General features: G+C 36.8%; 3 protein-coding genes across 4 annotated transcripts; 2 read left to right on the forward strand and 1 right to left on the reverse strand.

The window, feature by feature from the left end:
• Positions 1-23: 23 nt before the first annotated feature.
• LOC123710452 (ATP-binding cassette sub-family B member 6) lies at positions 24-9,232 on the forward strand. The gene is made up of 17 exons (XM_045662334.1): positions 24-172; positions 334-489; positions 649-793; positions 1,554-1,753; positions 1,947-2,097; positions 2,841-3,012; positions 4,606-4,772; positions 5,054-5,291; positions 5,371-5,546; positions 5,633-5,702; positions 6,601-6,736; positions 6,921-7,128; positions 7,202-7,380; positions 7,454-7,568; positions 7,850-7,990; positions 8,065-8,186; positions 8,257-9,232. Exons 2-17 carry the CDS (start codon positions 344-346, stop codon positions 8,447-8,449), a joined length of 2,559 nt encoding a protein of 852 aa, XP_045518290.1. The 5' UTR covers positions 24-172; positions 334-343; the 3' UTR covers positions 8,450-9,232.
• Positions 9,233-9,245: 13 nt separating this feature from the next.
• On the reverse strand, positions 9,246-15,471 carry LOC123710451. 2 transcript variants are annotated; one of them, XM_045662332.1, is made up of 16 exons: positions 15,145-15,471; positions 14,480-14,706; positions 14,338-14,400; positions 12,995-13,209; positions 12,637-12,916; positions 12,347-12,465; positions 11,488-11,760; positions 11,238-11,365; positions 11,108-11,156; positions 10,945-11,037; positions 10,805-10,843; positions 10,666-10,707; positions 10,431-10,592; positions 9,939-10,139; positions 9,503-9,873; positions 9,246-9,419 (listed from the first exon to the last, which is right to left on the reverse strand). In XM_045662332.1, the coding sequence occupies exons 1-16, from the start codon at positions 15,419-15,421 to the stop codon at positions 9,352-9,354; spliced, it is 2,607 nt and encodes an 868-aa protein (XP_045518288.1). In that variant the 5' UTR covers positions 15,422-15,471; the 3' UTR covers positions 9,246-9,351. The 2 variants fall into 2 exon arrangements, with proteins under 2 accessions (XP_045518288.1, XP_045518289.1); XM_045662333.1 differs by lacking the exons at positions 10,431-10,592; positions 10,666-10,707 and having other exon boundaries at positions 9,248-9,419.
• Positions 15,472-15,898: 427 nt separating this feature from the next.
• On the forward strand, positions 15,899-22,633 carry LOC123710450 (HEAT repeat-containing protein 6). Its single transcript, XM_045662329.1, has 16 exons — positions 15,899-16,210; positions 16,394-16,642; positions 16,824-17,081; positions 17,197-17,403; positions 17,718-18,002; positions 18,110-18,321; positions 18,407-18,636; positions 18,714-19,027; positions 19,691-19,898; positions 19,969-20,138; positions 20,279-20,401; positions 20,636-20,760; positions 21,323-21,410; positions 21,484-21,708; positions 21,858-22,073; positions 22,148-22,633. Exons 1-16 carry the CDS (start codon positions 16,058-16,060, stop codon positions 22,403-22,405), a joined length of 3,321 nt encoding a protein of 1,106 aa, XP_045518285.1. The 5' UTR covers positions 15,899-16,057; the 3' UTR covers positions 22,406-22,633.
• Positions 22,634-23,729: the final 1,096 nt, after the last annotated feature.

Raw genomic sequence — 23,729 nt, forward strand, 5'->3', positions numbered from 1 at the left:
GCATTAAATGTCAGTTGTCCAGTGTTAAAAATTATTTTGATTTAAGTTTCAGCAGTCGTAACAACATGTTGAAATCATTATGATTAATTTATTCAGTAAGAACTAAGAGCAGTGATTAAGGGTTTTTGATAGGTTTATTTGTAAATCCGCCAAGGTGCCTTTAACTTAAGACGTACGTATTGTTATTTGTTTCTTCTTAAACTTTCAGTGTTGCATACACCGGTAATTACGTGCTAAATTAGATTATAGTACTTTTTTATTTACTTGTTCTTTATTTCTGCAATATGTAACTATACTATACTAAAATGTACCAATTATTTTTGGTCACCTTAGTTACACAAAAATGCAGTACTGTCCTCCAAATGTTACCTTGGGAGAAGTATGGGTGGACCATGGAATTTCTCAGTGTTTTATGGAGACAGTTAGTGCTTCCATAATTGGAGTATTTCTTCTTGTATTTGGCACAATTCAAATCATCATGTATAAACGGTATGTAGTAAATTATTTCATATTTTTTCTGGGAAATTACTATTTAATTTGTTTGTTAATTATTTCAGCTTAAAAATGTGTACTTCCTATTAAGAAAAAAAATCTAACAAAATGTTGTTAGTTTGTTTAAATTTATTTTAATACAAATTATTGTTACAGTTATGCTACTGAAGTATTAGATGTCAGGTCATCAAAGTTATATGTTACACAATTATTATTTACATTATTTGTACCTGTGTTGGGTATAGTCAGATTTTTACTGCAAACTATTATTTTTAAAGGAGGCCATGTTTATGGTTACATGGTAAGCGACATAATTTTTATAAAATCCTAAAAAACTTGCTTACATTAATAATAAAATTATAGCATTTTAGAATTGTAATTTTATCATAAAGTTATAGTTCATTATTTCGTTATAAGTTGAAAATCCCAAAAAAAAGAAACATTTAAAAGATAAAAATATTGTAGCGGCATATTCTATGATATGTAAAAATATGTCACTTGAACACATTACTTAAATCACCTGAAGATCAGTTTTCTTAATAGCCTTGGCATTTCAAAAGCGTCAATTTTATTGGTGTAAATGTTTGTATTATATTAGCAATATATGTATTATAAAATAAAACTTGATTGAAAGACAGCATTTTCTATAATATGTCATTACTTAAAGGTTATATGCACTTGCAACTTCATATAACATTTTTATTTTGAATTATATTTAAATTCTTTTAATTGGGACAATATAAAAAATATAATTGCAATACAATTGCGGCATAGTCATTCTTTTATTTTTAAAATTTGTTATAATAATGATAATAAGCCAGTAGTGCAACCATGTATGACCTTGGCCTCAGATTGCATCTGTTTCTTTCATCAACAATATTTTTATACAAGGTGATGTGTCAACTGATCTGTAGCTGACATATGTTGTTGAATTTTTAGGTTTTAAGACTCGCTAGAATGATAGTTTTCTCACAATTTTTGCCTTCTTTTGCCATATATAGAAACAAGTTACTAGACTTACACCTCTATTATGAATTTTTATGATAATTTCTTTATTGCAGATTGTAGCCCTAGTGGTAACTATAATTGTTTTTCCATTATCTGCATACTTAGCCATTCTAGAAAGGCGATATTTGTTACCATCCGTACCACCCAGAGGCCATGGCTTTGTATTACTTGCATTTTGGGCTATGATATTCATTTCAGAAAATTTATCTTTTTTAAATATAAATAAAGAAGGATGGTGGTGGCACTTAAAGAAGTAAGTTTACATTTCTTCCATAAAAACTATAATATCCAAATTCTTTCTGTAGCACATAACTTATTTAAATATCTTTTTTTTTGTATCAGCTATTTTGTGTGTGTTTCATCACTTTTCACAGACAATACGGTCACCAGCCTATTTTGTTTTCTAAAAAAAAAGCAGTCCATAAGTCCTCTGTTTGCATTTTCAGTCTTCAAGACCGCTTAGAGATGTCATTATTTGTCGGACGTTACATATCATGTATGATAATGTTTATCTTAGGAATGAAGGCACCTGGAATCATGCATCAATTCGAGTACCTAGATGGTGATGAGCATAATAGGCGAAACTTATTACCAAGGGTAAATATTTATATTTCAATCTACTTACTTATATCATTACTATCATAAATATATTTGTCCTTTTCTATTAATACTAAACTTAGGTGCAAAGATGTGAATTTTTGACTAAATTAATGTAGTAGCTGATGTTGTAATTACACAGTCATTAATGAAAATAATTTATAAATGTGGTATCACGGCTTCTCACTTTTTATTGTCCATCATAGACTTAATTTTATTAATGGTAATTTTATTTATTAAAAAAAAACTCAAGGTAATTCATGTGTGAAATGAAAACAAGCGTGTTGAATGTAATATCTCAAAACAGAAGTAAAAACAAAGCATAAATGACAAATCATCTGCCAAATGTGATGTGAATGATGACTTAGAATTTTCGTGTTTTTACTTTCGTATTTTTATATTTTATTAGTTAAGATGTCATGTCCACATCAAAATTATTATAGTGCAGCTGAAAAGTATTTCTTTAAAAAGGTATTCATAATTTTGGATAAATTATTTGACCTTAAACCTAGTTCGATAAATTCAAGTAAACCTCGGCTTCTTGGCTAGAAAATGTTAATAATATATCCAGAACAGGTAGTTATATATTATTTTATTTATAAAGTGTAAAATCTCCGCCTTCTGATTTTATCGATCGTTGTCGTTCGGTCAGGTTCTAGTTTCAGCCATCTCATCTATATATCGATACCTAAGGTATTAAATTCCTCATTTCAGGTATAGTTGAGCATTGATATTTTTTTCAGGAAGAAAGCCGTTCAACGTTTCGAAATGTATTTGCAAAATTACGCACCCTTTTGCCTTTTCTCTGGCCCAAGAAGAGTCTTTTGCTGCAATTCTACGTGTTCATATGTATTCTAGCGCTTCTTGCGGGACGAGTTATCAATTTATATGTTCCGATCTACAACAAGCTCATTGGTAAGTTAATTATAATATAATAATTTACATTATTTAACATTCAACATGTTTTTGTTTTTATTTAATTATCACTGAGGTAACATGTTTTAATTTAAAAGCCGAAATCTTCGCCATTAATCGGCCGGCATATTTGAATCTAATTGAAGTGATAGCAAGGGTTATCATTTAATAAAAAGCAGTCTTTAGTACTTTAAGAGTTGTCCGAATGTGGTGCTTGAACGAAATCTTAATTATCAATTTAGTGCTTTGACCTTAAATTATACAGAAGTGTGCTACAATCGCGTTTATGCACAATGTGTAGTTTATATGAATAAGTAATGTTTTATACAAAAAAATATTTGTATAATTTAAATCAGTGTTCCGTCATATGATAGTTAATTTTGAATAAAGTCGCCTATTGTAATGATTGACTTAATACTTATACATATAATAATAAACGTGTTTCTTACTGGGTCTCATCTGTCGATCGCAATAATTGTATGCGGTAATAAAGAGATAATGTTGATGAGATGTTTCAAACGTACTTTGTAAGACCATATTTTATTAAAATTTGCTTTGTTAATGATTCAAAATGAAGAGTTTTGGTAGATTTGTTTGACAACGGATTTTTGAAATGCGTCTAGTCTTGTATTACTAAATAGTAGACTTTTGTCTATTACCGAATATTATTATACATTAACGTGATATGAACTTTCAAGGACAGACGCTATGTAAATCAGTTTTTTTCTCTTGTCGCTAAAACAACAGCTCCGTTCGTTATCGGGTTTTATAGACAGGAATAAGTTTTTAATGTAATGCATTTTGGCTTTGAATTAATGATCTTAACTCGACAAAATAATTATTTCATATTTTTGTTAAAATATCGTTTAATTAAATTAAGCGTTGATCTGATCAAGGATTTTCAAAAACGTTCTCTTTTTCGAAATGAAAGGTGTTGATTAAGGTTTATCCACCTGTTGGTATTTCAAGGTTTTTTTTCTCAAAATAAACAACATGATGTCTTTGTTTCCTTTTCACTACCAAAATCCCCAATTAGGACTTCTAGACTTTTTACCTGTTTCTGAAATCATTTAATATTTACATAATCGTTAATACAATCGACAGTTATTAATAATTAATTATATAGTATTGTCTTTTATTGACATAACTTTTACACATTTAAAGAAAACATTTTTTTAACGGTTTGAAGCTATGTATTATTATAAACTTATAATTATTGTAAAATAAATTAATTATATTATTGTAAAATAAATAAATTATATTGTAAAATAAATAAATTATATTATTGTAAAATAAATTAATTATATTATTGTAAAATAAATTAATTATATTGTAAAATAAATAAATTATATTATTGTGAAATAAATAAATTATATTATTGTAAAATAAATAAATTATATTATTGTAAAATAAATTAATTATATTATTGTAAAATAAATTAATTATATTATTGTAAAATCCAAATATTGTTCTGTACTTATTATTTGTGGTTTATGAACTGCCACTATTGCTTCGTTGATTGAATTACTTAATTAAAATAGCAGGCCTTTGAAAGGGATCACTATTTACTTAATAATCTCGTCATAATTTCAGTGAACAGTTTATCCATCCCACCCCTATATTTCCGTTGGGACTTGGTGGCCGTTTACGTGTTCTTCAAGTTCCTGCAAGGAGGGGGAACCGGCGGAATGGGTCTTCTCAATAACATGCGATCGTTCTTGTGGATCCGAGTTCAACAGTACACTACTAGAGAAATACAGGTGAAATATTTGTAAATGTTTATTGAGAGTAAATCGTTATTCAAAGATAAGAATGACAGAGGTCCTTGTGAACGATCACAGTGTTGGCGTAGTATTGATGTCTAACAATCGCCCCTCGTGAGGTAAATTTTGCTATCTTAGCTCTGCATCGTTAATAGCGACTATCGAATTGTTTAAAGACCAAATTGGTTAATTTTTTTTGGATTGTAATGAGATTGAGTGATATTATTTTTTGTCTAATATTTTCCATATTCCTGTGTAAATACATAGATCTCTTTCAGCTAGAGCTATTCAGGCACCTCCACGATTTGCCACTCAAATGGCACTTATCGCGCAAGACGGGCGAAGTCCTGCGAGTGATGGACAGAGGGACCGACTCCATAGACAATCTTCTATCGTACATTCTGTTCTCTATAACTCCAACGCTCGTCGACATCATCGTCGCGGTCGTGTATTTCGTCTCGCAGTACAACGTGTGGTTCGGAGTCATCGTCTTCTTTACGATGCTCTTCTACATCGGTGAGTGTATTTCGCGTTTGTATTATGATTCAGCAGTAAAGTGGCCATTTTGTATATTATAATTTGTATACATCTCCAGTTGCAACAATTGCTGTAACGGAATGGCGAACGAAATTCCAAAGGCGAATGAATCTCGCGGATAACGAGCAGAAGGCCAGATCTGTCGACTCCCTGCTCAACTACGAGACTGTCAAGTATTATGGCGCCGAAGCCTACGAAGTCGTCTCTTACAAGGGGGCCATTCAACATTATCAGGTAGAAATACTTGACATCTGACATTTAGCGACCTGACATTAGTCGACCTTTTGACAGCTGACATTTATTGTTACGTATCGTTTCAGAAAGAAGAATTCAAATCGTTGGTTACTCTAAATATACTGAATACGATGCAGAATATTATCATTTGCTCGGGTGAGTTATTTACGACCTGTTTCATTGAGTGTCGATTATGTGTATAATTGATGTTTTATCTTGCAATTGTTTATAATTTAAATAATTTGTATTGTAAAGTATAATTGATTAAACCGGTTTTAATTTGTTTATAAACGACACATATAATTGAATACGTATTGCTGTGGAAAAGCTAATTTCCCGTTTAGAGTTCATGACACCTATAATGAAAAAAAGAATCTCCATTTATATATATTTATATCTAATGAATGAAAAAATAACGCGGCCAATTTAATTAGTTTATTTTAAATAGCGGTATGTATCGTTGCGCACACGCAGATAAAATGTATTCGGTCATGAGGCAATCGAGAAGCGCCGCGTTATCAATTAAGTGTTAGACAACGACGTCTTTCTTGCCTTTCTAGTTATCTTAGAAAAGCTATGACGCACAATTCGAACATTTGTAGTTTAATAAACAATTACAACTTCCTCTAATCTTCATAGAGGATTATTTGCCTCAATCGGAGATTCTAATCGAAAACTTTAAAATTATTATCTTCACAAATTATGTATGATCATTATAATTTTTAATTTTTGCTACGCGTTTCATTCGTTAGCGTGAATTTGCATTTCATGCAGAACATGACATGGCATGGCATTTAGGAACAGGCTTGATCTAGTTTTATGCATTCATTAAGTCCTTATCACGTCCGCGTACTGAGGAAATTCATAGATTTAAAGCGGTTCATAGATATTATCAACGAACGAATTTGATCATAAAAACTATGTGAAAATCACTTTGTAACACAATTTGTATACTGAAAATGAAAAATTGTATTAGTTTTAAAGCTGGATATTTTTGAAATGAAAAAAAAATCTCATATACTAGAAGCGTTTTATATATGTGATAACACCGCAGGGCTACTTGCGGGGTCTCTGCTGGCTCTGCACATGGTGGTGCACACGGCCGAGCTGACCGTCGGAGATTACGTCTTGTTCGCCACGTACATAGTACAACTCTACGTGCCTTTGAATTGGTTCGGTACCTATTACAGGTGAGGGTTTCGTTCGAGCCGATTTAACCTGATGTTGTCAGTTAACATGTATGATAATTGAGCCATTTTCAGATGCTTCCCAAGAAGCTAAATTCTCTTGAGAGATTTGAATAAACATACATCTTTGTCTGGTATATTGCGGATCGATAGATTCGTCCCGACCAATCGTATCCTCCTCCCGCAGGGCGATCCAGAAGAACTTCGTGGACATGGAGAACATGTTCGAACTGATGCGCGTGGACAGCGACGTGAAGGACGCGGCCGGGGCGCCCGAGCTGCTGGTGAGGCGCGGAGGGATCGAGTTCAAGCACGTGTCCTTCGGCTACGGGCCCGAGAGGCTGGTGCTCAACAACGTCACCTTCAAGGTGGCGCCGGGCTCCACGGTGGCCTTGGTGAGCGAGCGCTTCCTCTCCCGTGGCGTCGACGGCTCCCCGAAGCGACGACTCACGCGTTACGATGCCTCAGGTGGGGCCGAGCGGGGCCGGCAAGTCGACGATTATGCGGCTGCTGTTTCGCTTCTACGACGTCAACGAGGGAGCGGTGCTCGTGGACGGCCAGGACGTGCGCACCGTCACGCAGGCCTCGCTGAGGGCCAGCATCGGAGTGGTGCCTCAGGACACGGTGCTGTTCAACAACTCCGTCAGGTGATCTAGACGACGCGGAACGAGAGACCGCCGACCGCGTCGGGGCTCGACATTGACAGTATTTGTTTGGCAGGTACAACATTCAGTACGGGAAACTGGAAGCTTCGTCGGCGGACGTGATAGCGGCTGCCAAAAATGCCGACATCCACGACAGAATACTCTCCTTTCCCGACGCTTACGACACGCAGGTCATTTGACACTTTATTGCTTCTGGTTATTTGCATGCTCCTACTGGTGGCTAAATAGCGTAGGTCAATTACCAGTATTAGGAATAAATATTTACCAGATTTGATTGATTTGAGATCGTAATAATATACTTCAATAATGTGAGGACAATATAAGAATCGACTATAATGATATGAATTCGAAGTTTAGATTGTACCACCGGAATATTTCTGTACCATATTGTTGTATAAATTATTATTATTAATAATAAAAGCCGCTTTAACCCATCTCACGATAACGTAAGGTCGGCGAGAGAGGGCTCCGGTTGAGCGGCGGAGAGAAGCAGAGGATAGCGATAGCCAGAACCCTTCTGAAGAATCCCGCCATCGTGCTGCTGGACGAGGCCACGTCGGCCCTCGACACCCACACCGAGAGGAACATACAGGTCGGTCTCGCATCCTCGGGGGTTGGATTACTATCGGCAGACGCTTTATTATTCTTGACCTCGAACCGTTTCAGGCCGCCCTGTCCCGAGTGTGCGCCGACAGGACCACCCTGATCGTGGCCCACAGACTGTCCACGATCATTCACGCCGACGAGATCCTCGTGCTCAAGGAGGGGGAGATCGTCGAGAGGGGAAAGTGAGTCATTCGTGTGGTTTTTGCATGAAGTGGAAGAAAACGCTATATTAAACGACTTGTAAATTTCCAGCCACGAGATGCTCCTCGCCCAGGGCGGCTTCTACGCGTCGATGTGGCAACAGCAACTCGAGGCTCGCAACAACACCGACGCCAACGTCGACGACAACGCGGAGGGCAACAACGTCAACGACAACAGGGCCCCGCCCAACGGATACAGTGTCACGGGCCACGGACACGGACACGGTCACGGTCACGGTCACTAGACATCATCGGGCGGACATAGTTCTGTGTCCGTTTCGCTTGTCTCTTAGAATTTTTGAGTGCACTATCACTTGGCTACAGGTCAAAATTACCTTTTTTTGAAGATTTTGAATGAATGATTATTTGGTACACTTCATATTTGAATAATGTTTGGGCCTCTTTCCCAAGGCCCGGTGCAGTACAGTGAAAGTGAAGCCGATTTTAAAGTGCCGATCAAATCCTAGTGAGCTCGAGATTGTTTAGTGTAAATTAATCTTGTATATAAATGATATGTAAATAAGAATTTAAGCAAAACGCTGTACATTATGTACTATTATTTAACGTGTTCCCGGTGTTTTAGCGTGCCATTGTTTGAAATGTTCCCCGATTTGTTATGTTATTCGTCTTTTGTTATTTTTATGAAATGTATCTTTAGGTTTTAAGGTCTGTTTTACGATAGTTGAGTCGTAAAAGCGTTGCCATGGCGACGGGTGTTGATTATGCTACAGATTTAGGTAAGGGTCGATTTGGAATAGGCCTGTAATGACTGATTGCATATAAGTATGAATTTGTATAAATGCAACGTTAGTCACAAAATTCAGAAAGGTTTTTTACGCGGTTTTTCTTGTATAAAAATTGGTCGAAGCGATATAAATATAAATCTAAATAAAAAATCATCGTATCCAGTAATGTTGTTTTTCAATTATTAAATATGGGCCGGCGAGTGATGAAACGTTTATAGAACCTTAGTTTTACAAGTGGAAATTTTGTATCGTTTCAGTTACATTAAATATCTATTATTTGTATCTCATTTATTTATTTCGAATAACAATTGTTAGTTTATTTCGAAATATATGTTTGCCAAAATACATATTATTCAAAAATGCATTTATTTCAAAAGTAAAAATGTCTAAAAATTTGGAAATCAGGCGACGTCAGTTTCCGAGTACAGTGGCGTGTCGCCGGGAAGACGTAACCCGGATATCCTCATTCCTAAATAATATACAAATAACGATGAAACAATATATTAGTACGAAAGCACAAATTTATAATTTTATGAATACGCATTCACTAACCACTCTCTTTGGAAGCTAGCTTCTCCTTCAGTTGGGACGCGCTTTTAACTTTCTTTTGGTACTCCTGGTTCTTCGCTTGATACTGGGACACGGACATGGAAGGGCGGCTCTTCGAGAACTCGACGCTCCTTATGGACGTTTCGGCCGTATTTTGTTCCACTTGGTCAATAGTTTTGACGTAATCGGAGGATATCTTTCGAGCTACGAACTTTTTGCCGTGCTGCAGGTTCAGTATCTCCTCAAATGATTCCTTTTCCGCTATTAACGAATGCCTGAGATATTTCTCTCTTGCGTTTTCGTCGCTCTTTATGCGGGAATTGGGCGAGCTGTAGGTCAACATCACGTTTTTGTGTTGGGATTCCCCGGCAGGCCTGACGTCGATTGACCGATTAGATATTGTCATAAAAAATCGGATTATTGCTTTAACTTATTATACCTGTATTCCTTGAGCGTGGGACCTTCGTCGTCATCGTCCAAAGTCACGTTCTCGTACAAGCGGGTCAGCACGGATTGTCTACGGACTTCTATGTCGGAGTCGGAGACCTTCAAAGGTGACGGCCTCACGAAGCCTGTCGGCCGGCGCATTGGCCTAGATCCAGTTTGGGCGGCCACCGCCGACGCCGCTATGCGCACTTTCCTATATCAAAACGACAATACATTAGGCTGGCCCTAGCTGAGGCCTACTACGCTCGGAGAATTGTTCTGCCGGAATAAAAGGGTTGAGGTGTGTAGAGCTAGGATCCATTCAGTGCTCCCATTATTGTCCTTTCATCTAGAAGCGTATAAAGATTTATTCAATAATCTGTTGATTAGATATGTTCAGTGAAATATAATACATATAGCTTCCACCCGTCAGGATTAAACTTTAATAATACATCATCTGTTTTCGCTCAATTTTAAGCGTATATTTTGTTGTAAAAAAAAGTACCGACTGCCAGTAGGTGAACCGTCATCATCATCGAAGTCGTGGGAACTGAGCCTTTGTATGATATGAATCTTTTCTAAGTCCTCCGTACGAACAAAGCCCGTTTGTCGTCGTTTAATTTTGCTGGGCTCTCTGACGGCCCACGGGACGCTTATTGACACTTTTCTTAAAAAGAAAATAAAAATAAATTTAAAAAAATATAGTTTTTGGGGAAGCAAAAAAAAAAGAATTTTCTTACTTTTCGCCCATGTCTCTCGATTTTCGATCAACAGAAGCTATTCTAGAAACATAAATAAAAACAATCACCAAGCTTAATAAGAAAAATTATGGTAAATATAGATACTCATCCCTTGCTTCTAGTAAGACTTATACTATACCTAAACCGTCGCAATTCTTCATCCGTTATTAATTCCGATCTATAAAAATAGTATATTATTTCATTAGAGAAAGTGCAGTTAGGTCATATACCAAATATATAGGTAAGTATATCATTATTTGGTATTGGATAACGTCTCACTTTCTTGTTCCATCAAACAGGTTACACTTTCCGACACCTCGAGCGATTCCCTTAATGACGTCACCAGCGAAGCTGACACGATCCACATTTAACCTAACAAAACGTGAGAATGTAAGGCGAGCAATAATTTAATAGGTACATTTCAAAATAGGAAATACGTTACTTTAGGTATCTTCTAACCTCACGCTCGTCTTCAGATTCTAATGACTCGACTGAAATAATAATGAAATTCTTATTATGTTAACAAAGTTTGTTTAAGTGTGCCGGCTCTCGGCAACTTTAAATACCTTCACCTGAACTTTCCTCTGAATCCTCTCCGAATTTGAATATATCTGATATGAATGATAGCTCTTGCGTAATTGTCTTTTTCGGCAGTTTGTCTTCCAGATCACTTTCCAGGCAATAATGACCTTTTAAAAACCTATCAATTGATATATATTGCATTTCTTTTATTTTTTACACTAAAATATTTGACAAGCTCATCTTTTAATATATCCGTTTTATGGCTAACAACACTAGCTATTTATTAATGTAGGGACCTACTTCTTCAAATCATAAGTAGATTCAATTTCTTCAGGATCAAGTACATCGGTAAGTGGTATATAAAAGGGCTTTTCCGGTTTAACGACCAGGCTCACTGTGCCAACGAAAGAAATGTGCTTATACGAGCTTTCTTCTGGCTCATATTCATAAACTTCTACATCATATTCGTTATTTTCATCTATTGTTTCGCTTTCGGATGCTAACGGTCTCCGAGGGTCAACAAGAGATTGACTCTTTAATTGCTTGTCTATTTCTTCTTTTTTCCGGATAAACCTGAATCAACAAAGAGGCTTCTTAATAAGTAATGGCAAAAATATTTAAAGTGTTTGATAAGCATACTATCATTTTTTATTATAGAACCCTATGCACCTTATGTTAAGTGATACCACCGCATAGACTCTCAATGCCAAGAGGCTCGCGGCTGCGTTGCTGACCTTGGTAATTGTTACGCTCCTTTCCTGACGTATGACGTATTGGTTCGGAAATACTCAGACGGGATTCATATTAATCGGAACAAATCCTCTAAACTCTCCATGTTAAATGCCGTAGAAGATGCGGAAAAACCCAACAGCGTACTTATATATGCAAAGTAACTGGTCATCGAGGAACCGTATCGCTCCTTCTTGAATACGGTCTAATGGACGGAAGTACTGTTCCCGCCCAGCGGTGTGAACAGTACTTCAACTCCATAGCATTTGTTGTGTAAAGTTAAGCAGAATGTCCCTTTTCTATGAAAATAATTTATCTATATACAATTACCACTTGATTCATGATTAATTTGAATTTTAGCTAATGGGACAGCGTCATTATTTAAATTTTTCCTAATTATTTTGAATCAAATTGTATAGTGACGTATTACCGTTCCGTTGCCCGAATGTTTCTTTTTTCTTCGCCAACTGCTTCCTCACCCTCGCCTTCTACTGTTACGCCAGCTACTTCTCTAAATTGAATCTCCAAAAATGTTTGCGCTAGAATTTCCTACAAATACGTGAAATTATACTAGGCAGGTACTTCTGCAATTGGAAAAATCTGGTTTATTTGGTGCTTTTAGCATTTTTAGTGAAATATAAACAGACATCATTCCCACCCCAATTACGACCATAGCATATATTATGATTAACAAAATAAAAACTATTTCTAAATTCTCACTTCAATCAATGTATCTCCTAATGCAATCAAGTCTTCAATGTGCCCTTGTATGTACTCATTAGTTCCTTTATTAATCGGTATATAATCACACTCCATATTTAGTATACCAGCTTTGTGAATCAATATTTCTGACATTGGAGTTTCGTACCAAGTAGGAACTGTCTCAATTTTTTGTAAAACCGATTCGCCGTCAATGAGTTGACCAAAAGCAACGTATTTTGACGCCATCCACGCAGCTGGTTGTAGCAAGACAAAAAACTGAGTTGAGCAATCCACATGTCTAAAACACAAAATATATGTTTCTATCTTAGATGAATCCGAAACAAAAAAGATAGATATTTCGCAAACTAGTTCTTACCTTCCATCGTTAGCCATGCATAACACCCCCCGCCTGTCATGAGGGATGATAAAGTTCTCGGATTCTAAATCGGTACTTTTCAGACCAAAACCACCGCATTGTATCCAACCATCTTTGACTATTCTATGTACGGGAGTCCCAGCATAGCCACCTCTTTTGGTTTGACATAATCGGAGAAAGTTTACACAAGTGTTGGGTACTACGTCTGCGTAAAGCTAAAAAACCTCACTTAAATTTAAACCTTAGTTACATTGTGGTGTAACCTAATAAGCAGAGGTGGTGAAAGTAATATTGCACCTATAAATAAGTAGATAAGTAAAGTTATCTTAGTTATATTAGGTCCTTATATATAAAATTGACAGTTTGACTCCAAATATTTCCTATTTGTTTAGGAATTCCACATTCAATGTTGTACAGCGATTAACTCGGGTTTGTTTGTTTTGGTTTGTTTTTCGAAAACCATGATTCATTTTATTTCCGCCACTCTATTAATAAATATTTCTATTTTAACACGAAATATTGCGTTATTTACGAGTACGACTTCCGGACGGCCGGAGACTTGACTAGACGGAGATAGTTGTTAACGAAGAATTGAAGTACATTGTGGAGGCAGATCCATCGCAAACTACGTCTGAGTTAGCTGCAAGCTGTGGTGTTAATGTTAAAACTTTATTAATCCACTCGAATCACGAATTTCGTGAAGCAAATCGACAAACGCGCGTCGACTGCTTCGTTACATTACTTAACCGGCATAATAATGAAGCGGGATGATAAGTGAACCCTGCACAATAATCGCAATGGCTGAAGCTAGCTGGTAACAACCAAGGCTGGTCAATCGCTATAGGGCACTGCTCCTTCACGACAATGCTAATATAATATAACGCAATGTCTAAGACATCCACCGTAATTTCCGGTTTTACCTTGTTCCTTCAGATTACCATTTTATCGAAATTTGGTACAAGATAAAAAAATTAAGAGATCAAAGAACAAGCTATAAGATGGCAAAAGACGAGCAAGTGCATATATAGCAATGGTTACTTTGATTTAAGTAAGCATTATTTTATATAGAATATTTTAATAAATCTACTTTTTGTTTCTCCCATACAAAACGCCAATTTCATATGTAAAGACCTAAACATAATACGGACTAGTATAAGTTCCGTATTATCACAATGTGTTCCAAAAAAGACATTAAAAATTTAATTCTTATGTATACTTCAATTGTCATACATTTTAGGTGGAAGATTTTGTAAAATATGCCGTAGATTTAGTACTGTGTATGATGTGGTAAACTTTAATAAATCAATAAAATAAATACCACAAATTTATTAATACATACGAACCATGAATGTCATTGTGCCACTGTGTTCGGAGTCGATTGAAATGTGCATATAAGCGCAGGGTCTCTGAAATAACATTTTATTATAATCAGGAGTGACAAAAATCAACATAAAAAAGTTAAACAGTATAAACATCGAATTTTACCCCAGAGGCTCGGATGTATTTGACGAATTGATCTACCCCTTCCTTATAATAATCCAATATAATATGATAATAATATTTAGCATTAATTATTTCTCTGAATTCTTTTTCGCCACCGAGAAATTTATCGTTTAGAATTATAGCCACAGAATTATCCCAACAATACGCCATTGTACCGTATTGTCGCTTTATATCACTCAAAACATGCGGCCATTCGACTGTTGTCACTCCTGTTAATGTTAAATTTTGTTATTTTCCCTAAATTCTAACATCTTGGTTAATAAATATATTTTTTTTAAATTGCCCGTTGCTACAATTGTTATTACTTGCTTGGTACTTACTTGCTTAACTTTACCCGAAGGTTCTGGGTGGGATTTCTATGGAAACAATAAATTGTGCAATTTGGAGACTATTTTTTTTAATACCACTCCGTTACAAGTATACAGAAATATAGTACAAATTAAATAAAAAGTAGGACAACTGGCGATCTACTCGCTCTGGAGCAAACTCTTCCAGGCAACCACTCCTAATTATGTATGTGTAAATACAGGAAATAAATCGATAAGTAACGGATTTACGAATTATGTAATATACTTTAATACCAATTTTTTGTTTAAATTTTAAGTGCTATTTATTATTCACTATTTTAGTAAACCGTAAAACATAACCTCTTATTACAGGCGGATCAAATACCGCGGGTCGATACTTAAACAACCCTTTAGCTACATTGATGCAGTAATTAAATTCCTTTGTCACCATATCGCCTATAATCATAAATTTCACTCTATCAATGAGCGGGTGTTTTTTCTCAGTCTTTGGGTACTTCGGGTTGTGTACTGAATTATGAATATGTTTAATTTTGTTTCGGTAGTGGTCTTTGATGATACGTTCCCATGGATGCTGGGAGGTTCCTCTCCCTTTGTGATTGAATTTGTAAATCGACATATTTAAAAATATTATGGAACTGTACTGAGTTTTTAGAGTTTTATTTAGAATTGTACGTCGCTGTCTACAGTGAAAGGTCATGTCAACACTCAATAGAAATAAATAGTTAGTTAAAAAGAGTCAAAACTGTAAGATTTTTTTTAATGAATAATAGTACTTTCACTACCTAATAAAGGGACTTAATTTAAGTTTATTTTTTGGGCTCTCAAGAGAAATAGCGATAACATATAGTAACATTTTTCGTTAGTAATAGATAAAAAAGCAATATTATTAAAATTATTTTGAAATTCTGACTGATACATGTATTATCGGGCTAGATTTACCGGTAATTAATAAAATGCAATTTGTAAGAGTGATCTTTTTTATCTGGAACTAGATACCAATCTTATAATTTTAATTCGTAGCCTGTGAATCAAGTACTACATTTAAAAATACAGACTATAGATAGTTAGTCTATGTAGTATGTAAGTTATTGACGTAAAGTGATAATAATGTACATTTTACTTAATATTTTTCAGTTTCCCTAATATAAATACAAACAAGAATTACGTTTAAGTAACACTTTAAGTTTATTATTGCTTCTAAGTGCATTCTGAACTAAAAGAGCATCTCTCTCATCCCATCTCATTACCAAAAATGAATCAAAGCAAGTTTGAAGAGTTTTCTTCAGTTTCAGCAAAACTTTGCAATATATTACCTGACAAAAGTCATAATGCAGGAATGATTAATTCCCTAATTGATGAGCTTAATGCAAAGCTATACAAAACACAACTCTGTGTTAGAATAAATGTAAGTAAATGTTCTAAAAAAATTCCTTGCAATTTTCATAAAAAAGGAACCTTATATGTATAATATGAATGTTTTAAGAACATTCCTTTCCTGTAAAAAAGAAAGACATAAATTGAATTATATGAGGCAGATATTTTTCCTTTAGTATAGTTATTTTGAATAACATGCTAATGTATATTTCAGGATGCTGCAAATTTACTTACAATGATATGTTTATACATCAAACCAGCTGAAGAAGCTTTAGCTGCAAAAGCATCACACTTAATGACCAATATTGTAACCAAGCAAATAATACCTTTAAGTAATGAATATTTGTCGCAAGTGCTTTCTTGGCATATAGACTGTATTAAAACAGGCCCGGACTTGATATTACCAGATATCCTACACAATATGCAATGTATTTTACATTCTCATGTACATATTGGACAAAAGGTATTATTGTTATAAAATTATGTTATAATCAAATTACAACTTCATTTGTCTTATGAAAGTTCTGATTTACCTTATGGGAATGTAAAAAGTGTTCTACAGAGTTTACATTTTGTAATATTACACATACAAATTAAGTGAATTAACTATTGGAAATATTTATTAACATACTGATTTTTTTTAGTTTATTCATGAACTAATTGGACAAAAAGGGTTACTTATCCAATATATTGATGTTGAAAATAGATTTTATTTGACTTCTCAAAATTCACTACAAATATCACTGTTAGTATTAAAATGCATCATATGTTTATTGCCAATTATTGATGAAAAAAATGAATGTGAAATAACCATAGATATAAAACAAAACATTTCTTTAATCATTATAAAATATTTAATGAAAGGCTTTGTGAATAATGAAGATGAATTTTTATATTGCAAGGTGAGTAAATAAATAAAAAATCATACAAAGCATATATGTAAAAATTACATACTGAAATGAATATGTTACTCAATAGCCTGTCTATATATATTTAAAAAATAGTTGCTCGTTTTAGGTAGTAATTTCAGCATTAAGAGTGCTGTCTCATGTGTATTTTAACAATCAAGGAGAAGACATTCCCTTACAAGAGTTGATGGGGATCAGTCAGTATTATATTCTGTATGGTCTTATACAACAGAACAGTAGGCCAGAAAAAATAATGCCTGCTCAACAAACCATTGCAGCTACTCCAGTCAAGTCAGTCGGTGTTAGGGGAGGCAAGGTAATCTTTATTTAGAGAAATGGTGAATTTAGTCCTGATTTTTTATTAATATGAGGTAATCACTACAAACCATCTTAAAAAATAAAGCCAGTGATCCAAAGTGCTTGAATTTGTCAGGTAATTTTAAGTGACAGTTCTTACTTGTTCTATGTTAAATCAAATGTAGGCAATTCATAGCTAACAAGATGTGAAAATTGTATGTTACATACATAAAATTTTCACATCTTATCTTGCAATAAATTCGTATAAAAAAAGAGATCTATTATTTTAGAAAAGTGATGTATCCCGGTCTTCATTTTTGAAATTTTTTTTAGAAACAAAAAGTTCGAAAGCATAGGAACAATGCCATAGAGGGCTTGAAGAAAGAAATACCAGTGTCTGACAAAAGCTTGTCGAAAGACATAGATAATTTTGAAAATAGTTCAGCTTACAAACCGGCGAGCAAAAACTATCTAGATTCTCAGAAAGCACGGCCCTGTTGGACTTTGACCAGTGATTCTGATGTGTCAGACGTGGAGAACGGTAGGGAGGCTAAGTTAGTCGCGTTAAAGTCTAGGGTACGGCAGAGTGCTTCCAATTTATTCCTGGTATTGTTCAAGGTGAGCATCTTTAAAATGATTAATATCGTGTTCCAAAGAGTCGCCAGGTTTTTCAATTGCGATATAATAACTCGGAATGAAATATATTCCTGAAATCGTATCCGCAGATAAAGGATAAACGAGAAATGTTCGGCTACTGGTTTGCTCTGCTACCTAACTCGCCCTACGATGACAACTGGCTCGGGGAAGAGAGCTCGAAAAGGAGCCTGGCGTATAGTGTCGTCACGGACCCCGTGGCCAGTAGCAGAGCCAGTACTCTCGGTGTCGTACTGGCCCTGTTGTCAGGGTCTAAGATGTATTTGGGTCAGGCGGAAGTCAGGTAAGAAGTCCTCCGTGTGTTTCCAATAGGGCAATGTGGATTCAATAAATTTCTTCAAATAACTAAAAGCAAGTTTTCCTTTCAGCAAAAAATCAAATTCATCATTTATACCATTTTCAGTATCCCTCGGCTACTTAGTCGTGCGCATGCATAAGATTCTAGCCTGTATACTGAAATGTGAACGAAGTCAGGTCGTTTTGCTGGTGGCGTTAAAGTGCTGCGCCGCTTTGGTCCAGGCCACGCCTTACCATAAGATGCAGGACGGCCTGATTACCGAGTTGGTCGGCTGCACCAGGAAGTTTCTAGTCCATAAGGGTAATTTCGCTTTTTTAATTAATTATTAAAACGTTACACACGACACATTGCATTACTTAAAATGTTTATTTTTTCAGAGGTGACATTGCAGGTCGGGGCTCTCATAACGATGGGCTGCATTCTGTCGGTCGATCCTAAAATTGACGAAGTACTTAAGGTTATACAAAAAGACGCAAGACCGAGACCGGTCTCGTCGGACAAAGAGAATAAAGCTTCCAACGAATGTGACGACTTCGAAGAGGGCTATTCTGACGATGAACCGCTCCCTGAAGAGGACTTACAAAAAGACGCCTACAAGGAGTTCGTCACGACAGAGACTTATTTTGACTTTTGGATTTTGGATATTTGCTTTAAGAATATAGGATGGGAGTTCAGAGGATTAGACAAAACTGTGAGTAGAACAAATTGTCATCTCCCCATCGGCTCTCACGCAATCGATACACTAATGTATATGTACATCTTCACATCTCATTATTTGTAGAATGTCATTTTTTTTCTTGTATCTTTCATGCGTCAGGTTGTCCCTCTCCCTAAAATATGGCGAGGGGGCTGATGGCTGGCCATGCGTAATACTCGTGAACGGTGCTACTTGTGGTGACTGGTCGTAGTTGAATTCGTGTATGCGGTGATATTAGTATTAGAGAATGTAAGTGCGTGCTCCTATTTCACCATGCCTCCTGCTGATAGAGGATCTTTGGCAATCTGAGACAAATCTTTGTTTTTAATTTATTTTGTTATTATTTATTACTTAAGATGTCACGTGGAACATGGTGCAATGGTTGCAGCTCCTTACAGACGTTATGTAATACAAAAAAAAAATTGGCGATTTAAAAGAGTGCCGGAGAGTTTATTGCCATTTCTGTTCCGTTCTACGCCCTTGATTTGGGAACTGGCAGTAAATGTAAAATTAGAAGCATTTAATTTGTATTTTTTTTTGACGTTCACAAGTGTATATTGTATGAATGAATAAATAATTTTTGACTTTGACTTTTCCTAAATTTTAGGAATTTTAGACTTGAAAAGACGATTTCAACATTCCTCATTATAATTATAGAGCTGCAATCCATCACCCATACCAGTTCTGTTAGAGTCTCTGCAAGTGCTGTCGGCGATGGCCTTCCACCACCTACCATTTCTGCTGAAGCCCCGAATAGATTTCGTGACGGACACTTTACACGAACTCTTGCAACACGAACACCAAGATGTGGTCTTCCAAACCGCGAGGCTCATCAGTATAATCGGGGATTCCTTGCAGAAATTAGGTATGGTCCGTTGTTAACGGCGAATAATCCTCAGTAGCCATCGCGTGGTTCAAGTGCTTTGTTTTTTCAGAGTATACGAGAGTAGACGACCTGCCTCCGTTGGCCCGGCGCGTGTCCATGTGGGAAAAGCTTTCGTCTCCGCTGTGCGCCGTGCTGCAGGCCCATCAGAGTTCGTCCGCCAAAGTCGTCGTGTGCGACTGCATCGCCAATATTGGGGAACAGTGTTTTAGGGAACTGCCCGTGAGTTTCTAATGCAAATCGAACTTTTTTATCCTGGACTAAAACTACGGCCACTCGGCCAACACTCCTCTTACCCAAATACGTATCTGTTTGTTTGACGTAGTTATAAGCGATGCGTAAGAGTAATCTGGATGTTCCAGCGCCGAACTCGATTGGTGTGTTGTGCCCTCTTAGTGGGTTCGTGCAGCGACGAAGAGCCGAGCGTCAGAGCGGCCGCCGTCAGGGCGCTCGCCATGGCCGTCATGTACCGCTCGCTCAGAGAGGTAACTTCCGTCACTTCACGATACTCGTCCGATCCGTTACTGTTTCAAGTATCTAAATTATATATTAAAGGCAAAATATTTTAAATTTCAGAAACCTTTTATATCACATTTTTACATTTAAACCAAAATTGTGCCCTTTTTTAAGTTCTAGATGCTGTTAAGAAATTTTTTTTTTTTATTTTACTTTCAATTCGCGGACTGGCTCCTTATAGTTACGTAACCGATCACTTGCAGGACGTGTGCTTCGTCAGCGATTGCGGCGAGAATATCCTCAGGGCCTTGACGGAGACCGCTCTCGTCGTCAGGACCAAGGCCGCCTGGGCTCTCGCGAATCTCAGCGACGCCCTCGTGCTTAACATGTGAGACCTTCACGATTATGCGAACGAAATCTTCAATTTAACATTATTTTATTTTAAAACTCATTTCGGCAAAACTTCCTCATTCCTCGACACCATTGCGTATTGCGTTCGGAATATTTAGTTTTGATTAAATGTCTGGCCAAATGTTTACAAATACGATTAAATTACGCACTCCACGCGAGACCGGGGTGATAATGTCTCTAAATGCTCCCATCGACGAAGTCGGACGTCATCACTCGGTGGACGCGTGAATCGAGCGAGCACTCGCTCGCCGATTGCGGAATTTGACACCATTGAGACGAAACTCGACCTTTCCGTCAGTGGAAATTTTTAAAAGTCGTTTTACTCGATCGTCCTGCGTCAACCAATCAATGGATCGGCGACATTCGGCCGCGTTTCGGTGTTTGGTACACTTCAGCCGGTCGATATGGAACATTGATGCGATTCGAGATGCCGAAGTTTGCCCCCTGGCCCGGGACCCAACCGAACGTTTCTTTTAGTATACAAGGTGTTCACGATTACAGCTCGATCCAGTTTTAATACGTCCGGTTCTCTCGTACAGGGATGACCCGGAACTGGAGCGAATAGACGATGACCTATTACTGCGCCTGCTGGAGGTCAGCGTGCAGTGCGCCGACGATAACGATAAGGTGGATATCTCGCCTCTCGATAGAGTCGATTTTTTGTCTCGCGTTTGAGTTATCATTCTTCTTCGTCTGCCAGGTAAAAATGAATGCCACCCGAGCCCTCGGAAACATGCTGCGGCTGATTCGAGAGGACAACCTTTCGAAGCGCTCTCGGATGAAGCCCCTCTGCGAGGTCGCCGTATCCAAGTTGGTGGAGTGTGCGAGCAGGGTCAGCAACATGAAAGTCCGCTGGAACGCTTGCTACGCCATAGGGAACGCTATGAAAAACAATACCCTGTTCACTAGTTTCAACGGGTGGCAGGTAATTGTCCCGAACTACTCAGTACCGAAGTACGTCCTCAGTATGGGGGATGGTGAGACAGCAAAATTATTGATTGACATTTTGAAGTAAACGAAGCGCCTCATTCGTCGTACGATGCATTTTCCGTTTCCTCTTCATGTTAATTTCAGAGTCAAGTATTCTCCGTCCTCTGCTCGCTCTCGCAAGAGTGCAAAAACCTGAAAGTGCGGATAAACGCGGCGGTCGCGCTGCGGGCGCCTCGGACGCGTGCGCACTTCGACGTGCATTTCTGCCTCGTCTGGAGGGGCATAATGGAGGCCATGCAGAGCGCTGCCAACGTCGACGATTTCTCCGAGTATAAGCACAAGGACCATTTGATTGAACAGGTGCGGCACGGCCGTTTATTCGAACCGAAGAGATCCGGGATGAGCATCTTTAGGAGATGATGTTTTTGTTCCAGCTCTGCGTGACGTTAGCCCACGCCTGCTGCCTTCTCGAGCGAACGGACCTGGCGGACATTTTGGACCCGTTAATGTTCAATTTCGAATGCGCCAAATCCCTCTACGCTCAGCTGTATCAGAAGTTAGCCCCGGAAAACGTGTCCTGTATGAAAATATTGCAGGCGGCCAAGCACGTGACCGTCGACCTAACGGCCGAGAGCGATGCACAATTGCAGTCTTTGGGAATTTTACAGGAAATATTCGTCTGGGACGTGTAGAGCGTTCATGGAGAGATAGAGGAACCTGTCTCTTGTCCGCTTTCACGACTATTAGCCAACATTTTAACGATCCGTTTTCCATAAGAGAAGCGTAATCGTCCAAGTTCATCCATTTTATTCGCTTCGTCTATACGCAGACGGTTATCGTTTAAGGAAAATTAACAATAATGCTAAACGTAAATTTCAGTCATGAGGAAATTATTTATTTAAATAAACAATGTTAATTTAGTTGTTGTTTAATTTTATTTCGCCAAAAATTTAACATGAAGCAATTAAGAACTGTAATGCGGTCAGCATAAAACCTGCTCCCGAATACTTAACGTCACCTAACCTGAATACTTAAACCCGCTCCGTGGTTCGGTTCAGCTAAGAAAGCTCTTCACGTGCCACGAGCCGATATAATTTATGGATAATTTCCACGACAGTATTAAACTTTGACCCGCACTCGTGATAGTAAAGTAGACTTGAGCGATTTTTGCTTTCATCTGGTTGAAGCCAGTAAGTGCTGCTCGATAAGGCGTAACTAGTGGGTCATTGACGTAAAGAAAATATCACATGCCACAGGTGATGGAGTAAAGTCCTGTGGACGAATGAAGCCGTTTAGACGTTTGAGTATTTCCTATGAGCGAATTGTTTTCTTAATTGAATTCCTCGGAGGGTACAGTGATTTATGATTTATGATCCACTAATATAGAAATAATTCACAAAGAGAAACGTTGCCAGTGATTTTACGTAAAATTAAAAGTTTGCTTTTGCTCGTTGTCTTTCAATTCATATTGAAAGAAAGTTGAATCTTATTTCAATAGAAAGTAAGCAATAATGCCGAGAAATATTATTTTGCGCGTGCCATTAATATAATATTAATGGACACGCGTATTGATAAACGATGAACCATAAAAGTTTAATAATAATAAAATTGTTGTCGCAACGAGTATACATACGGATATATAAAATGTATTTTTCAAATAAAATAAGACTAAAATATTGAGATTAAATTCATATTGATTGAAGTCTAGATTCTATAAAAAAAACTTTTCAGATTTTTTTATTGCAACTAACAGATTTATTTCCATTTATATAATAAAAACATTTCTCGTGACAAGTCAGGAATTTTACTAAAAGATTTAATTTCTTATTTACAAAATGTTGCTTGCCTCCCAGGTGGGCCTAGGGTCTATCATCTCATAGAAGAAACGCAAAAAGATATAAGGGTGGTGAGGTGGTAAATACTGAGAAGACGAAAATAATATCGAAATCCTTTAGCTTTTGGATAATTAGGGATTGCAAATAAGTCTAACAATATCCATGAGAAATTATTATATTG

Source organism: Pieris brassicae, chromosome 5, assembly GCF_905147105.1.
Source record: "Pieris brassicae chromosome 5, ilPieBrab1.1, whole genome shotgun sequence".
Classification (NCBI taxonomy): Eukaryota; Metazoa; Arthropoda; class Insecta; order Lepidoptera; family Pieridae; genus Pieris; species Pieris brassicae.

Excerpts from the sequence above, each read along its gene's own strand:
- LOC123710451 (XM_045662332.1), bottom strand. The coding sequence starts at position 15,421 with ATGTCGATTTACAAATTCAATCACAAAGGGAGAGGAACCTCCCAGCAT. Across the intron at positions 14,401-14,479 it reads AATACATCCGAGCCTCTGGG|AGACCCTGCGCTTATATGCA; the intron begins GTAAAATTCGAT and ends ATGTTATTTCAG. Across the intron at positions 11,038-11,107 it reads GAGGTTAGAAGATACCTAAA|GTTAAATGTGGATCGTGTCA; the intron begins GTAACGTATTTC and ends ACGTTTTGTTAG.
- LOC123710450 (XM_045662329.1), top strand. The coding sequence starts at position 16,058 with ATGAATCAAAGCAAGTTTGAAGAGTTTTCTTCAGTTTCAGCAAAACTT. Across the intron at positions 16,643-16,823 it reads ATGTACATATTGGACAAAAG|TTTATTCATGAACTAATTGG; the intron begins GTATTATTGTTA and ends GATTTTTTTTAG. Across the intron at positions 18,637-18,713 it reads GAAGTTTCTAGTCCATAAGG|AGGTGACATTGCAGGTCGGG; the intron begins GTAATTTCGCTT and ends TTATTTTTTCAG.
- LOC123710452 (XM_045662334.1), top strand. The coding sequence starts at position 344 with ATGCAGTACTGTCCTCCAAATGTTACCTTGGGAGAAGTATGGGTGGAC. Across the intron at positions 3,013-4,605 it reads GATCTACAACAAGCTCATTG|TGAACAGTTTATCCATCCCA; the intron begins GTAAGTTAATTA and ends TCATAATTTCAG. Across the intron at positions 5,703-6,600 it reads GAATATTATCATTTGCTCGG|GGCTACTTGCGGGGTCTCTG; the intron begins GTGAGTTATTTA and ends ATAACACCGCAG.